Below are 17,626 nucleotides of genomic sequence, written 5' to 3' on the forward strand. Positions count from 1 at the left end.
CCCCACACCCCCCCCCACAAAACACACTGGCAGCCTGACAGCTCTGTGACAGTGAACACAATAGAAGTGTAATTCACCAACTCAAAAAAGTGGATTTAGTATTAATGCACTGATTCGACCTCATCACATCCTGTTAGTGGTCAAATATAGGTTTTCTTTTTTTCTATTTTTTGCCGGTTTGTTGCCTTTATGTTTTTATTTATTTATTTGAATTGACTTAAGAATAATATTTATGTATGAAACTGTTTTACAGTTGCATCTGAAAGCAGTGTCCTGCGCTGCACTAGGTCTAACTGTATAAATCAAACCAATCTTCCCGCTGGAAAGCTAGCGAGTCAGACGGATCAAGTTATTGATCCGTCTGACTCTTGATACATTTGTTGAAAAACATATTTAACAGGTTCAATTATGAATCAGGTGATATTTTATATTTTTCTCAGTGTCAAATATCCCAAAAACAAACACATTAAAAACACATCAGTGACTGTATGACATCACCATGAACACACACACTGTAGTTTATTCTGACTCACACACACTCAGTCCTGCTGCCCCACATACTCACTACAGAACCAAATGTGGATCAATCCGCTGCTGAAAATAGTCCCCAACAAATGCATCACTTCCTCCTGTTTGTGTGGTGAGAACTGAAATAAACAATGAATGTTTATATTTTAAAGGAATTTATTATTAGTTTTCTTTTTTTCCCCACAGGATTTGTTGATGATTAGTAAAATGTAGAAATATTAAATCAATATGGAAAATAATCTTAATATAATTAATTAGCTTTTACATACTGATCAAAGGCTTGGTGTCAACTTGTGTAACCTTCACCTCCGTTCATCAGCTGCTTCAGACGATATGACGAACCCAGATCTCTCTCAGGTCTCAGTATGAATCGAGTTTCCTCTGCGTCGTCTCTGCTGCAGCCCACCCGGTTCCTTCTGGGCTTTGTTGGTGTCTCCCCGGACTCGCTCGGCTCACAGCACGTGGGTGTTAACACTCACTCGCTCACCTTGAATCTGTTAATGCCTCCGAGCATCCATACTTAATAAGCTCTGAGTATTCGCCCTCGCCGCCATGTGGGGTCGCACGTAGGCCCGGCTCGTCGATATGTCAGCGCAAGGAATGCGGAGGATTTAAAAGATGACTTCACTCGTATTTTACTCCCACTTAATCCTTTGGCTCGTTGTGAGAGTTCGGATTGTGCCGCAGCTGCAGATCAGAGGCAGCTCGGTCGGGTCAGCGCCACGTCACACACACACACACCTCGTACCCGTGAACGCTGCGGCTGCCGTCGCCCTGTTGACCCGTTTGTTTATGGAAAACGGAAGTAAACTGTAAGCTCCATTCAGAAAGGACTAAAAACTCCTGACTGTGAGACAGTTCATCTTCTCTAAAGCCTGCAACACGTTTCTTTAGAAAAACCTCCCTCACCTGCGGTGATGCCTGGAGGAGAAATCCAGGTGAGGCGGCAGCACGAGGACAGAGACGAGCACAGACACAGAAAACTGAAAGAAATGAATGAATGAAAAGTAAATCAAGTCAAGCAGCATGTAAACATAAAGTAATAATGCAGCACGGAGTACAGAATATGTCAGATATATGTTTTGTCTCTTATTTTTATTTTTTTTTGGCAGATGAATTAAACTCAAATACAACTGTAGGGAAGTGTGTGTGTGTGTGTGTGTGGGGGGTCTGTAACCATGACAACACAAAGAACAGCTTCATGGAAAACAAAAAGGCAAAAAGAACTGATGTGTGTGTATTATTAACACCATTTACAAATATCACAGTTATCGTCGATACCGGTTTATATAAGGTTTAATATTTTACTATATTACAACATAATATACAGTATTATATAATATAGTACAATAATATGGTGTAGCATATAAAATATAGTGTAATATAATAAATATAAGTCTCAGGTGTTTAGTGTGACAGCTGACGTTCACAAAATACAGCTGTGCTCAAGTTTCCAAACTTTCCACTTCCTGTCAGGTCAAAGTGTCTGATGCTCATTTTGGAGATTAGAGGTTTGCACAGTAACATAGTCTGACAGCGCTCCCTTCAAAAACCTGTGAGCTCTCGCCGCCTCGGACGCCTGACAGGAGCCTCGATGACGATGTTCGCCCTTCTCCCCGTCTTGCAGGCGGCTGCACCATCAGGAACCAGTCGAGTCAGACCCTGGAGCACTGCGCCGAGCTGCTGGGCCTGGAGGAGGAGGACCTGAGAGTCAGCCTCACCACCAGGGTCATGCTCACCACAGCAGGGGGCGCCAAAGGAACGGTCATCAAGTAAGAGGCCTGCCTACACACACACACACACACACACACACACACACACACACACACACACAGCTCTGAGTGGAGCAGATACACACAAACAGCTGCACACTGACATTTACAGCAGCAGAGCGTCTTTATAGAGCTGGGAGACTCGTTCCCTCCAGTCCACAGCTGCTGTTACAGACTTACACTCACACAGGTTTGAAGTCAACATGGCGCTCGTTCCTTCAGCGTCTGTGGACTCAGGAGTTAAAAGAAGTTATCTCTGCATATAAAAAGCGAATCACCGTATCCTTGAAGTGAACAGAACATTACACTGAGACTGTGGGAAACTTTAAGGATATTTTCCAGATGTTTGATTATGATGACAGGGTTTAATTGAAGGGTGTTGTGATGTCATCCGGCCTCACGTATCTTTACTGTCTTTGCATGAAAATGGAAATAAACCTTTCATCTTCGTGAGTCTCAGAGCCTCCTCTCTTCTGATTGGCTCACTGACCTGTTGTTACTCGAGCTCCAGAGAGAAGCCTGAGAGAGGAGATGTAAAACTACACTGAGATGGTTTATATATCTTCTGATGGATCAACACTTCAAATGAAACACAGAAGAAGAAGAAAATATGGAGCTTTAATCTCTACATTTGTATTGTAGAGGAAGATTGTATTATACAGTAGAAAGCTCCAGAATAGCTACTAAATGGATTTTGTGGTTTGATGGTTTTTTTCAACTAAAACGATTCAGTATTTGACAAGAAATCACTTCACACAATCAAATTTAGGCTTATCAGCACTTGAAAGCTTAGCAGGTCCGATCCGCGTGGGTGACCTCCCCCTCACACACGGGGGTCGGAGCAGATGGCCGATGCTTCGCCGCTCTTGTTATCAGTGTCGAACGAGGCGGGCGATCGCTTCCTCACTTCGGCTGACATCAGGCTTTTTACAGTAAAGCGAAACGAGGCTCCGAGGAGCGGCAGCGCAGCTGGTTAGCAGCCGGCTGACGGCGCTCGAACAGCCGGCTGCCTCACCTCCACTGTCCAGAAACAGACTCGCAGATCAAGCCTGAGCTGAGCGTCTGAGCCATCTGGACTCTGACTGAAGCGTCTGGACCCTGAAATTAGTTTGATTTGAAAAGGTCAAATGACTGACTGTTGCACAGAGTTGAGAACTTGTGTTATCAGCATCTTCTGCTTCAGTCGGTGGCTTCCTGTTTTTCCCAGAAGGCCTTGTGACAACTTCAGCAAATGCGGTGCGACTGTGCCGTGTTGGTGTGTGTGCAGTGTGTAAACAGAGGTGACCTGCCAGCCTGTGAAGGATCACAGATACACTCCATTACATCCGACATTACATCAGAAGTCAGAACACTTCCAGCTGACGTGTTCCTCACTGTTTCAGCTCATGTCGCCATCTTTTTTTTTTTTATAACCATGTCACTATCGCCTGCAGCTGGATGAAGGATTCTAGTCATCCGACGTCTGGATCTTAAGTTGTCAGAGAAACGAGCAAACAGCTGCTCCTGACTGTGTCTGCTGAAGAGCGTCACACTGATGTTTACTGGATTTAATCAGCTGGTCTGTTTGTTGTGAAGAGACAATGAAGACTGAAGGAATCTGAGCGTAAGAACAAAATGTCAGTGACTTGTTTAACAATGAAGACGATAACTCCCACGAGTCGAAGCGTCCTCGGGCAAGAGACTGAACCCGCCGATGCCTCTGATGTCGGCTCCGTCAGCGAGCGGTCCATAAGACTGCAGAGCAGATATATAAGTAGAGTCCATTCAAGATGGCGGCTCCAGAAAGAAGCTTTTGTTTTAGCGTAGAGTATTTGTGTCTTGGGTTTGAAACCCCTCTGGTAAATGAGCGCCTTTTGTCCGGTCTTGATGATGTAATGCTAACGAGCTTTTAGCCTAGCTGGCATAGACACGTGGTTTTCCTTTCATCAGAAACTAAATCAAACCTCCACAGCGGCGCGTCAGGGAATATCTCCACGTGACGCCGCGTCGTCTTCGCTCATCCGGGAGATTAAGAGAACAATTCCTGTCACTGAATCGTCACTAAAGCTCCATATAACTTCACATGCCCTTGTGATCGTGGACGGAAGCGCCCGTAAAATGAATTACGAGTGGAAAGAATTGTGCTGCGAGTCGTTTTCCTCCACCTCAGCGCCCGTGAGAGCGAGGGGATTCCTCTTTACTTTCACTGAGGGTGACCTTTACAGTTTGCTGCACGCCGAATTATGCTGATAGGATACATCCTCTAATATTATTAATGGACCCTGTTTAGAGAGGCGAGGTGGATAAAAGCGCAGTAGAAGAAGCTCAGAGCTTCGTTTATATCAGCTCTGTGTCGAGATCTTCATATTTAATTTATATTCTAAGTAGATTTTACATCTATTTCTCCAGCACTTTGACATAAGAGAAAGGGAAGGAAATATTTGGACACGTCCACCGTCCAGGAGGGATTCAAACCACGGACGCAGCTCGTGAGGATGAATTGAAGTTCCCTCCCGATACTGAAAACGCCACATGCTGAACTGTGAGACGCCTCATCTACATGTACTGTGTGAAATTAAATGTGACAATTGGCTCTTTGGAGCACATATGGTGCTCTCCTCCTCTTCCTCCTCCTCTTCCTCCTCCTCTTCCTCCTCCTCCTCCTCCTCCTCCTCCTCCTCTTCCTGCCGCAGGAGAACACACCAGCTCACGGCTGCGTGTGTGTGTTTTGTGTGAGAGACGTTGTGTGTGATGTGGCTTTGATTTTTAAGGTTCATGTTGTGGTTTTGAATATTTGACTGAAGCTTCTCCTGCTGGTTAACTGTCGTTTTCTGAACTTCACTTGTGTCCCGTCTTCTTCCCTCCTGCAGGGAACTCCTCTTCTCTCTCGCCTTGTGCCGTCAGCTGGTTCTGACCCAGTAAGCTGATTGGAGGAAAGCTCAGAGTTACACTCAGTTGTTTATCTAACCAAGTGGTTCTGGAGTCCAGTGCTGTCTTCAGTCCGTGCACACGTACTTCACTGTGCACACAGCGCTGAACTCTGCCCTTTTTCTCACTTGACTTCAAAATGAACGTTGTACTTTCCTGTTTGTGCCACGTGTGTCATGTGACACCTGCGTCGACGACGTGTCCTCCTCTTCCGGTCGTTTGAAAATACGCTGGTGGCCCCTCCCCTTCTGCCGTGTAGCCAAGATGGCGACTGTTGAGAGTGAGACGTGTCCATCGTTTCAGGGTGATCGCAGTAATCAAACTGTAATCAGACCTCAAACAATCGCAGAGACCCTGTGGAGGAGGGGCTCCCTCTCCTCCCCCTCCCCTCTGTTGTAGCCGCTGTTTTATTTCACGGGAAGAAAAGTCAAATCATTTGGAACAGCTGGGGCTTTAGAGCTCCGTGAAATAAGAGACATCACAGCTTTTAAAATTTAAATCAAACATAAAGAAAAACTTCAGCTTAGCAGCAGCAGTTGGAACTAATTCAGGCTTAAACATAAGCGTTAAGTGTAAATCAGCCGGGCAGAACAGAACAGAACAGAACAATAAAACAACTGTAGACCTTTTCTCAGAGTTTCATTTTATTGTTTTGTTGTCTTTTGTTTCCTTGTTCGTCTCCCTCCTGACCCACAAGTGCTCGTATAGCTCTTTAAATCTGGATTTAAACAGTTTTACTTCGTTGTTCCTGCAGAAGTCATCACCCTAACTGGAGCCGTAACTTCCCACTTTTACACAAAAAAAAAAAGAAAACTTTTTAAATGTTTAACTCTTGTTTAAGTTTTCGCTCAGACTTTGTGGAGAAGCTGTAACTGAAGGATCAGAAATAAAATGAAAGTATTGACTTATGACTCATCTGTCAGCGTGTATCTTTAAATGATGCTCCGTTATGTTTCAAGGTGTTATTTGAATCGTTTTTCTTCTCGGTGGAGATCGCATAGCGGCGACAGCATCAGCATGTCTCCAACACAAACAAACAGTCAGATGTAGAGACGTAAAGACAGTTGGAGTGACAGCCTCCCCCTCAAAGCCCCCCCGCTGCGTTCGGCCTGAACCCCGCGGCTCTGGAGCCTGTGATTGTTTAGCTGGCAGCTCAGCGCCATCTGAACGCCAAAGCACTCGCCTCGATTTCAAAACCTCCCACACTGATGTTGATTTTCTCCTCTTTCGTCTGAGCGAAGAGGAGCCGCTGCAGACGAATGACAAGCCGCTTCCTGTCAGCTGACGCCAGGTCGGATGTTAAAGAGATCAGCCGGATTGCTTTTTTAGCATCGAGCCCGTAGGGGGCGCCGTTCTTCCAGTGCGAACGGGTCTAAAGCGTTTGAGGTTCTGCTGGCGGCAGATGGTGGAAGGGATGGAAAGCTGATGGGAAAAATCACTTCCAACATGTTTATTCTCCCCATTAAAGCCAAAAAGAAAAACCTTTTGACTGAGAAAGCAAAAGATCCTCTTTGACTCACGAGGCAGCAGACTTTCTGCTGACGGCAGATGGTTGAAGATAGAAAAAAAAAAAATGGTTTCCAACATGTTCATCGCCTCCAGGGAAGAGGAGGAGGAGGAAGACTGACAGGAAGCTGCACAATACAACTGTGAGTTTTATGGGAAATGCAGTCCTAATATTCCAGACAGCAGCAGGACAGAACAGACTTTTACTGAGAACTCGGTGAAAGAGCCTGAAAGCATCTCATCATTCAACGTAACGGCTCGTTGTAAAGAGCAAAAGACACGTTCCTCAAAACTGTCGAAGATACAAAGATGCAGAAAGCTCCATAACATGGACAAGAAGTCTTTTATTCCTTTGCCATAAAGGCATTAAACACCGAATGACTGCAGCAGGAAACACCTGCTATTGTAGAAGATTTGCTCTCTGGTATCTGCTGCCACCTGCTCATTGTCACTGTTGTGCGCTGTGTGTTTTTAGTGGTGTGTTGTGGAGGTATTTTTACTGTTGGAGAAGCTGAGCTGGACGATAAAGTCGATCAATCAGGAAATGGAGGGAATCTCAAATCTCCCTTTCTGGCTGCACCGTGCAGGATGCCCTGAACCATGTGGGCAGGACTGTGGCTTTCCATTGATGAAGAGTCTGTAGCTCATGTTCAGCTCTTACTTTGAATTCCAAACTGACTAAAAATATAAAAACACGTCACTTCCTGAGTGAATTTCTCCCACATTAAAAGCCGAATATTCAGCACGGCAGCACGACAGACGCTTATTTATATGAAAATGTGGCAGAATGTTGCTTTAATTTTTACAGTGGGTGAAAGTGGATGGAGTGAGAACAGCAGGTGAAACCTTGTGAGGCGGCGCGTTGGACTCCCGCCAGCTGGCTGCATCACCTAAGCTGGTTATTTATTTGTCGGGGTTATGTAAGCGAGAGTGCAGACGGCCGTGTGTGTGTGTGTGTGTGTGTGTGTGTGTGGGGGGGGGGTCAGACACAGGGAAGGAATTACAGTCTGATGTTTATCTTTTTGTTTCCTTTATTTGTGTGTTATTTTCTGCTCGGTACACTTCAACACAAATCTAATTACGAGGCTGTGACGGTAAAGAGAAGTGAAACTGAGGGAGCGACATTCAGAGAGTTTACATTTCCTGTGTGACCTGATTTCTCTGAGTAACCTGGATTCACTGTGTGCATGTAAACACTCTGACTGTAAATAACCTTTATGTCTCCATGGTTATACCTGATGTCTGCAGCGGGGACGTTTTTGCACACGGTGCAGCCCTGACTGGAAAGTTAATAATGATGTTACCCTACACCTTATAATATATGTAGGACACACAAACCTTACAGACCAAACCCAAGGAAGACGCACGAAGAGAGTCCTGAACAAATGTCTTTTCTTTCACTCTCTCTGACACACCTGAATCTAAGACGTCTGTATGTGAGAATACCTTCTTTAGAAAAAGGCCATTTTTTTTGTAAAAGCAAAATCCAGATCCTGGATTGTGAATAAGTTCCTGTACATGCACATAAATAAACCCACAAGAAAGTCTGGATGTAAATGCCAGGAAAGAAAACAACCTCTGTGTCTGTAGGGATCATGTCTATATATTTTATATTGAACAAGGCAGGAAGTGATGTGTTCTTTGTGTAGTCAGGTGTAAATGAAGTGTGCGGAGGTCTGTGTTTGTGGATGGACATGGAGTTCCTGTCCCAGTCCAGCAGTTAACCCTTCAACCGAACCTTAACTATAGTTTATATTCTGTAAACAAAATCTTTCTGTAGCCTGAGCGGCGCTGTAGCTGCTACACACAGATTCTTCAGGGTGTGAGAAGTGATGAGTGTCATTAACCGTAATCTCTGGTGTAGCAGCAGCAGGTTTTTACGGTCTCTCCGTGGCCACAGCCCCTCGCGTTCTCGTCAGAAAGGTTTCCCACCGTTAAAGTCTGTGAACGAACACACCTGCTGCTGACGTTTCTTTGACTGAACAAAGACAAACCGTCATATGTGCTGGTTATTCACAAGGCTCCTCAAACGGAAAGGAAACTGTCTCATTTGCTTGGGGGAACAGTCGCGTCGGGTCGTCGAGCTCCAGACTAAAAGTGTATAATTGCGAGATGACACACTTGAGAATAAATCAAACAAACAACGCGATAAATGCATAATGCACCTGTAGAAGCACTCAAACCTGAGACTCCTAATTACAAGTCAACAAACTGACTCACTGAGCCGCCGGCGCCGACACGAACCTTTGATGCTTTTAAGGCAGAGCGAGGCTGAGTTAGTGCGTTAGTGCTGTGAAGGAGTCAGCAGACACTTTACTCCTGTTAACAAGACCATTTATTTTCCTCTGTGGGAGACAAACACAAACCAACTTACATGATTTCTTGCTCAGGCAGTTATTAACGGCAGACTGACTCTCCCTGTCGTGTCGGTCTCGGAGAAAAGCTTTAATGACATCGATTCTGAGAGTCGGCGGTGACACGCATCACAGTCGTTGGGTCAATTATAAATGTGACTGCGGCGTCCTGTGACCCCGGCCCTGGGTCAGTTAGTCGTTGATTTTCAGCAGGTAAAATCAGGATCCTACGAGTCTGAAACATCAACAGCGTCTCGAGCGGCGTCGTGACTTCACATCACTCCCGTTTCCCTGAACATCTGCTTCTCTGAAAAGCAGCAGTTTTGTCACATTAATTCCTCGGATCGTGGAAACGTTTAGAGAGGTGAGGATTCAGCTGTCTGCAGATTTTTGGAGGATGAGAGCCGAGTGTATGTTGGACTTGTTCCCTCTTCTTCTGTCGTTTCCTAATGAAGACGTAACGATGAAGACGTAACGATGAAGATGTAACGATGAAGACGCGGCGTGGAAAGAGAAAGCGTCTTTTTTATTTTTTTTTCTAGTCGGTATTTGGTCGTTCTTGTTTTTACGTTGGGATGCGCACACATTACCTTGAAGCACAGAAAATAAATCACAGCTATTCTGATAATTGATTACTTATTTAATCACATTACATTCATGCAGCAAACGTTCTCTGGTTCCAGCTTCTGAGTTTTGAGTTTTTGCTGCTTTTTCTCTGTTTTTATATCGTTGTAAACTGAATATCTTCGAGGGTTTTTGACAGAAATTGAAGACTTGACTTTGACATTTTATAAACTAAACAATTCACTGGTTAATCAGAAAACGGGCAGAGATGCGGACGGACAGGAAGAGAGGTGAATGGATGCAAACATAAAAAAGATGGATTCAGATATTTAGAGTAAGTGATGACTTTGCACGACCTGCTTCTGCTTCTCCCCTTGTTTTCATATTTGGCTGTGTAAACGCAGCATCAGCACATTCCTGCCACCCACCTTCACAGGCCTCCTCCTCCTCCTCCTCCTCCTCCTCCTCCTCCTCCTCATACACGGAGAAACTAAACAGCTGAAAAAGACTCATAAGTCACACATATAAATATATATATAGTTTATCATCCAATCCTCTGAATGATTGGCATTTTAATGAAATGTCAATCATTAAAACAGAATTTAATTTAGAAGCTTGGGAACGTACTGAACCTGGAGACAGAAGCAAAAGAGATGGAGATAGAAATGAAATGAGGGACGAGCTGGAGGAACATTCAGCAGCTAAAGAGCCAGATATTTCCCTCGGGAAGTGGTGGAGACCAAAAACGGAGCTAAAACAGGGAAATACTGGAGTTGGATTCATCAGGTGGAAACAAACACCACTGCACATGATCATGTCGTTCCGTAAAGGTTGGATGTGGAAAGAAGGAAGTGTTAACCAATGTTTTGTGCAGTCAAGTGGCCAGAAACATTAGTTATTGCAGGTTTCAGCGTAAACAGTTTTGTTTTTCCAGTGATAATTAGTGATTGATTTACGACCGCAGCCTGTTGATCCGGATGTCAGTTACTAACAACTTGTGTTGTCAGTTCATGTGGAGGAGAGGGGCATCGGATGAGGGGAGAGAGAGAGAGAGAGAGAGCCGTGAACGTCTGATGCGAGTGTAACTTCGAGAGTGAGAAAAGGAGGGAAACGAGGAGAGGAAACGCCAGTCCATGGCGACCCCGGCAGGTGGGGTCAGCAGTTAACAGCTTGTCGGGTCGGAGGGGGAGGGAGGAGATCAGTCCGTCAACCTGGCAGCTGGACGTGTCATTAAACAAACCTGCAGCCTCTCTGCATCCATTTAAATTTCAGTCTTTCCACTTAATTAAATTCATTTTCCAGCACAGATCTCCTGCCAGTAGCTGAGGCTACTGATGAACACGGCCGCGATCCAAATTCAAAGACGTATTTCTCATAAACTGCTTCGCTCTGCGCAGGGCAGCGACCCCCGACCCCGTCACGTGGTCTAGGGAAAATGTGAGGAATCGTGAGATAATTAATGGAATAGAAAATTATTAAAAAACGTCCTCTACACACATACGTCCTGTGGCTTTAGTGAAGAGGATAAACAGTGTGGCAGCTGTGGAGCAACTGTTCCCCTTAAACCTGACCCATAATGTCACAACACAGATTCGTCCTCGTCAAAGTACGTCCTCTGACGGGCTGAGGTCGTTATTCTAAGTGTCTGACATCAGGATGGATTGAATTCCTCCAGAGAAAGACTTTTTTAAATTTTATTTCAAAGCCACCAGACTCCATTGACAAAATCAGTGATTTCATCTCGCAGAGCGCAGGAGCTGCTGGTCGATCGCTGCCTCCGCTGGGCAGTTTGTTTATGTTCTCGTGTGACCTTCAGCGGTGGAAGAAGTTTTCAGATCTTTAACTTACACACAGTAACACAAACGGTCTGACCGATGGAGGCGGAGGTTGCTTGGCAACTCTCGTGTTCTGGGAGGGAAAATTACTGTTTTGGTCAATGGAGTCTGGTGGTGGTGTAACGACTGTTTCTGGTTCAACAAAAAAAGTATCTCTGCAGGAATCCTATCCATAATGATGTCAGACACTAATAATGATAGCAGTACAATATATAATAATGTAACATATAATATAATAATATAATATAATATGAATCTGCCTGTCATTGGCAAAAACAAGCACTTCAGTGGACGTACGCTCACATGGACAGGTGCAGCTGTTGTTTTGTGTTTGCCAGGTTTAGTGTTCTTGTTCTGTACTTCACAGGTATATATATACAGTGTGTGTATATAACAATGTGTATATATATATATATATATATATGAATATTTATTTATATGAATGAGCAGTGGCTTAAGGCAGTGTAGTGTTGTGCAGCAGAACAGAGTCAGGGATATATTAACACAAAGCTCAAGTGTCTCTCTGTTACACGTCAGAACATTTCGGCTCAAAAGTCCAATTTAAAATCCATTTTTCTCGTCGTGTGTCGTCTTTGAGGACGGAGTCGGGGAGCAGCTGCACACCAGGAGGCGTCTTCACGCGGCACAATTTCTACAAATGGCGACATCAGTAATTAAACTGAGAGAGAGAGAGAGAGAGAGGGGGGAAAACATCCACAGCGCAGAGGCTCATAAGGAATACATATTAGGCTACTTGTACGATTAGTGTTGTGACATTATGCTGCCTTGGCATTTAGACCTCTTGGTTTTTAAATGAGAGCACCTCATCGCGGTGTTAAGAGCTCTGGCAGGCATGAATTAAAGATGGCAGGTAGTGGAGCGAGGGCAGCGGTGAAGGTGATGTCTTCATATAATCTTTGTCACCTGATCACCGCAAACATAATAATTAAACAATCCAAATAATGAAATATAAATTATCCAGGATGAAGTTTGGGAGATGAGGTTGAAAAGTAGAGCTTGAGTGAGGATTTTACTTCATCAAACCACCGTTTCAAACTTTCACACGGTGATAAATCTGTAAATTATCTCTGAGTTGTTTTCCCAATGTGTCCTTGAATGCACCGCGGTCATACTGACGTAAAAGTCCAGAGCTGAGGCCCGGGCTGAACCTCCGACCTCGCGGCAGATTAATGCGGTACATTTTATCTGGCCCCTCTGCGATCGGGTCACTTCTTTTGTCTACAGTTATTGAGCAATTACCGTTCCTCCACAGAGCTCGCTGCCAGCTCTGGTTTCTGTCAGCGCCACCTCTCACCCAATCTCTCTTTCCCCAGCTGCCAATAATGCAATTACTTGCTTGAAGAGTCAGACAAGGTCTGTTCGTTTAAACCGAGTGTTGGTCTGCAGGTGAATAAGCAGACTCCTTTTATCCTCAAGTGACAAATTAATGTTTACACCGATCGATTGCTCAATGTGTTTGAAAGAAGAATAAACTTAAATTCTTAAAGGTTCATATTTTCTTCTTCTTCTGTGTTTTATTCAAAGTGTTGATCCATCAGAAGATATAAAAACCATCTCAGTGTAGTTTTACATCTCCTCTCTCAGGCTTCTCTCTGCAGCTCTAGTAACAACAGGTCTGTGAGCCAATCAGAAGAGAGGAGGCTCTGAGCCTCTCTTCTGATTGGCTGACTGTTTTCTGAGTGATCCAATAAAAATAAAGCAGATTTCAGGTAAAAATACTCAGAGAAACCAAATCCTGCAAGGTTTGGATGGTGGGTCCAGGTGGGCGGGGCTTGGTGACTGCTTTGTTGTGACATCACAAAGTTCCAGAAGTCCTGACGGCTGGTTTTAAGGCTCAGTTTGTGAATACAGGCTGTGTGCATTTCTCTGTGGACTGAGGCTTTGATACTTTCACAGTATTAATATAGAAGCTAGAGCTGATCTATAATCACACTACACATGGACACAGACCTTTACACTGGAGGAGCTTTAAGTTACACACATTTAAAGAGGCAGTGCTGAAGTCAGAGGTGCATCACCTTTTTTATGACCTTGTGATTGAGCCTTAGTAACAACAAACTTGTGCCTTTAACAAAAAGGTTTGGTTGCGTTTTCTTAATTTTAAACAGTACTTTTCCTTTACAGCTGCAACTATTGTGACTATTATTGTTTTTATCGTTGATGAAGATATTCAGTTTATTTATTATTTACATCTGAAGCTGTAACAGGTGATATCCGTGTGTGATGAGGAGCTGCCCGATCAGACATCAGAAAGATTTATGTGAATTTAATACTGAACCATCGTCAGGTAAATTACACTGTGAAGTTTTATGAATATCTTGAGCTCAAACTTTGCTCCCCTGCGGCATCTTATGCGACTGAAAGCTCAGGAAAGTCAGTAAGTGGGCCTTTGAGCTTAGATTACTTTGTTACAGCCACTTTAACCATTCCCACTGCCTGTGCTGAACCGTCAACTCCTCCTCCTCCCTCTGTGCTTCATCTTCAAGTGACACTTGAACTCCACCTCGACTCGCCTCTTCAGCTTGTTGAAGTGGTTCGACTTAAACTGGTGCTCCCAAACATCATTCACAAACTGAGAGAAAAATAACCTTTTCCAGACATTTGAACCTGTTTTCAGAAGCAGTTTCCACTTATTGGTGTCTCACGAGTTTCTTTAAGCGCTGAAGATAATTCGAAGCTGCAACCAGTCGGGTCACATTATGACATTAGTTCGTTTATTTTGACCCTTTTGTTTTCCTCCCTGTGCGTGTTTCCTCCAGAGTGCCGCTCAAAGTGGAGCAGGCCAACAACGCTCGGGACGCCCTGGGGAAGGCCGTGTACAGCCGCCTGTTCGACCACGTGGTGACCCGGGTCAACCAGTGCTTCCCCTTCGACTCCTCCGCCAACTTCATCGGCGTCCTGGACATCGCTGGTTTCGGTCAGTTTCCCTTTAAAACCCGACATCACTGTAACAGACTCTGAAAGCTGCAAGTCGCTTTCTTTTAAAAAAATAAATCAAACTGAATCTTGGTTTACACACAACTCTTTAAACACAAGTCTGTCACAGCTTCATGTTTGCTTTGTGACAGTTGAATTATGGGATATACACACACACACACACACACACACACACACACACACACACATATGTCCTGAGGAGTTGACAGAGTAAGTGTATTATTTGATTCTTGCAAAGTGGCAGAGAAGAAAGAAAAGAGAAGAACAGGAAGTTGGCATTACCTGGAGTACTGAGCATGTTCAAAGACATTGTAAAGGCTGCACATTGCACAGGGATCAAAGCAGCAGCTACAAGCTGCATGATTTCCTTAAAACAATGAAAGTCTTGATTTATTTTGACGGTGAAGCAGCATCTTTAACCGACTGTCTCCTGCTGTTTTTGTTTTATTTTGCAGAGTACTTTGAACACAACAGCTTCGAGCAATTCTGCATCAACTACTGTAACGAGAAACTGCAGCAGTTCTTCAATGAGCGCATCCTCAAAGAGGTGAGAGAGAGAGCGAGTGAGAGAGAGAGAGAGAGCGAGAGAGAGTGTTTTCATTTCGTATTGGGGAAAAATAAACCCAAAGTCGACCCCCTCAGATCCATCAGCCTGCACTTACAGACGCCTCCTAATCTCAGCAAACAGCTCGGGACGACCCACGACTTTGATTTGTGCTTTGATAAAAGTGTTTTTCTTGTTGCAAGCACTTATTTTCTAAGAAGGACTGTCCATCTTTAAATTGTGGATTCCTCCTTTTTGAATTAAAGTATTTATTTTCCAAAAAAAGCCTCAAAACATAAAACCTAAACTTTAATCATTTTCAAAGGAGAGGGTTTCATTCCAAAACATAATTTTTCACTTGTGAATGAAAGCAAGCTTCATGATGATTACTGTTTATGGCAGGAAAACAGCTGAAACACCTTTTTATACCACGAAAAGCTGCAGAAACACGAGTGTGAAAGTTTCATGTTGCTTCTTTCGTAACAGCCGTCGTCTGTGTTTTTTTCTCTCAAATTGTCGTCATCTTGTTTTTTCGAAATTAAACTGGCGATTCACCGACGTCTCCCAACACCCAGACAACCGTTATCCAGGGTCAACATTATAAACCGACGCTGCCCAAGTCTAGAATCTTCCAAACACCACATTTCTGTTTTGGAAATAATGATGCTGGATGTATAATTTTGTTGTGGCTGAAGGATTTCACATAATGAACTAGACGGCTCTCGAGCGCTCGATCCTCCGCCATGCAGCGGCAGCCCGGCGTCGACCTCGCACAGCTGCAGCCTCCGTAACGGTTTTATTGTTGTTTGATTGTGGGAGGAAATGTTCAGCTGATGACCCTGAGGTCTCACACGTCAGACCTCAGTTGTGTGAATGAAGTTAATTTTGCAGAAATCAAGGTTTTGCATCAAATTAAAGAAAAAATCTGTTTGAACTTTGTTGGAAAAACACCCTCATTTACTTTTTCCCCCCGAACATCACACGTCTCATTTCACCTCGAATCTCCTCGTTTACAGACTTGTAGTTGTTGGCACATGGAAGCGTAACGGCAAAAAACCTGGTGTAAGAGCCGTTTGTTACTGAGCTCGAACGCCCTTCAGTAGGAAGTCGTTCCCCGTCCTCGTTAGACGAACGCCGCGCCGCCGCAGATATCGTTATGGCTTCTCATTATGAATATCTCGTTTATGTTCCAGGAGCAAGAGCTGTACCAGAGGGAGGGGCTCGGAGTCAACGAGGTTCACTACGTCGACAATCAGGACTGCATAGGTAAGAAGACGCCACTCAACCACACTTGTGTTTCCTTCATCTTTTCCCTTTTGTAAAGGTGAGAACTTTAAAGAACATTATGTGCGTGATGAGACCAACTAGGACACCTTCACCTTCCTGAACAGAGTCCCATTCAAACTGTGAATTATCAAAAGTCCAGATGTTGATTGAAATTAGGAACCAGACTTTAGACTTGGTTCTGACTCTGTATCATCAGCTCTTGTGTTTCCTCCTGCGTCGGTCGGTTGGATCGATCAGTGAATCACCAAATCTCTCTCCGATAAACCCTCCTCCAGCCTCTGGAGTGTTGTTCCTGCTGGTTTTACTTTGTAGTAATGGTGTTTGTAATTTCCTCACTGCGAGGTTTTGAGCTGATAATCCTCTTGAGCTTATACAGAAGGAGGCAATATTGAAAGTTGTGTGTATGAGCGGGAAGCGTGCTGCTCATTATTGGCTTTAACGCGCCGCTGGCTCCGCGCCCTCTGTTCTACGATGGCGGCCCCGCCACAGTTTGACCCCGGTGTCATGGGGCGGAGTAAAGAGACAAAGGTTTGAAGCCTCCAGAGAAGGAATCCCTGTGCTGACTGAAATGTGTCTCCATCGCTCCATGAGCAGGGAGGGAGACGGGTGAGAGGTGGTGAGAGGTGACGGAGGTTAATTATGCTTTTTGCTGATGTCCGGCTCCGTGAAACAACTTCAATATAAGATGCTTAACTACAGCGGAGTTGGCGGGGGGGGGGTGTATTTGTTTGTTTGGGTTCCTGTTGTTTGCTGTAAAAACCTGCGGCTACTCTCCGTCCACACGGAGACCAGAGAGAACATAAACATCCCACTTGATGTAGCGGAAAATTAAATCCACACAGAGAGTGAATCCATGACGGCGAGCAACACGGAGCCGGAATTACAACAAGTGCGAATCAAAACTAGTGCCACATCTCATAAACACAGAGTCGCTTCACAGAATAACTTTGTCCCAGTGCAAGTATAACTCACACATTCATTCATTCATTCATTCATTCATTCATTCATTCATTTACCATAGACTTGTATGGTTCTACGAATGCAATTAATAGAATGAATGATAATAATTGAATATTGTTCAGTAGATGATCATTCATTCATTCATTCATTCATTCATTCATTCATTTACCATAGACTTGTATGGTTCTACGAATGCAATTGGTTTATAATAGAATGAATGATAATAATTGAATATTGTTCAGTAGATGATCATTCATTCATTCATTCATTCATTCATTCACGCAAACTCATAGATGAGTTTCCACTCTAAATTTAAAATTCATTCATTCATCCATTCATTCATTTTTTTATCAGCTCATTGAAAACTGTTTCAATCGTTCAAATTGTTAAAACAATTTAATTCATTCATTC

The 17,626-nt window shown here is 44.0% G+C and overlaps 1 protein-coding gene across 6 annotated transcripts in view; it reads left to right on the forward strand.

Moving 5' to 3' along the window:
* The window catches only part of myo6a (myosin VIa), a 111,171-nt gene that overhangs the window by 43,000 nt on the left and 50,545 nt on the right, over window positions 1-17,626 (forward strand). For all 6 annotated transcript variants that reach the window (XM_087170430.1, XM_087170428.1, XM_087170431.1 and 3 more), the window contains exons 12-15: window positions 2,156-2,300; window positions 14,247-14,404; window positions 14,880-14,971; window positions 16,162-16,234. In XM_087170430.1, the coding sequence (XP_087026556.1) occupies window positions 2,156-2,300; window positions 14,247-14,404; window positions 14,880-14,971; window positions 16,162-16,234 (468 nt within the window). The remainder of the gene's footprint in view (window positions 1-2,155; window positions 2,301-14,246; window positions 14,405-14,879; window positions 14,972-16,161; window positions 16,235-17,626) is intronic.

Source organism: Seriola lalandi, unplaced genomic scaffold (genome assembly GCF_002814215.2).
Source record: "Seriola lalandi dorsalis isolate HSWRI2012SDOR001 ecotype SW California unplaced genomic scaffold, Sedor1 jcf7180002054947, whole genome shotgun sequence".
Classification (NCBI taxonomy): domain Eukaryota; kingdom Metazoa; phylum Chordata; class Actinopteri; order Carangiformes; family Carangidae; genus Seriola; species Seriola lalandi.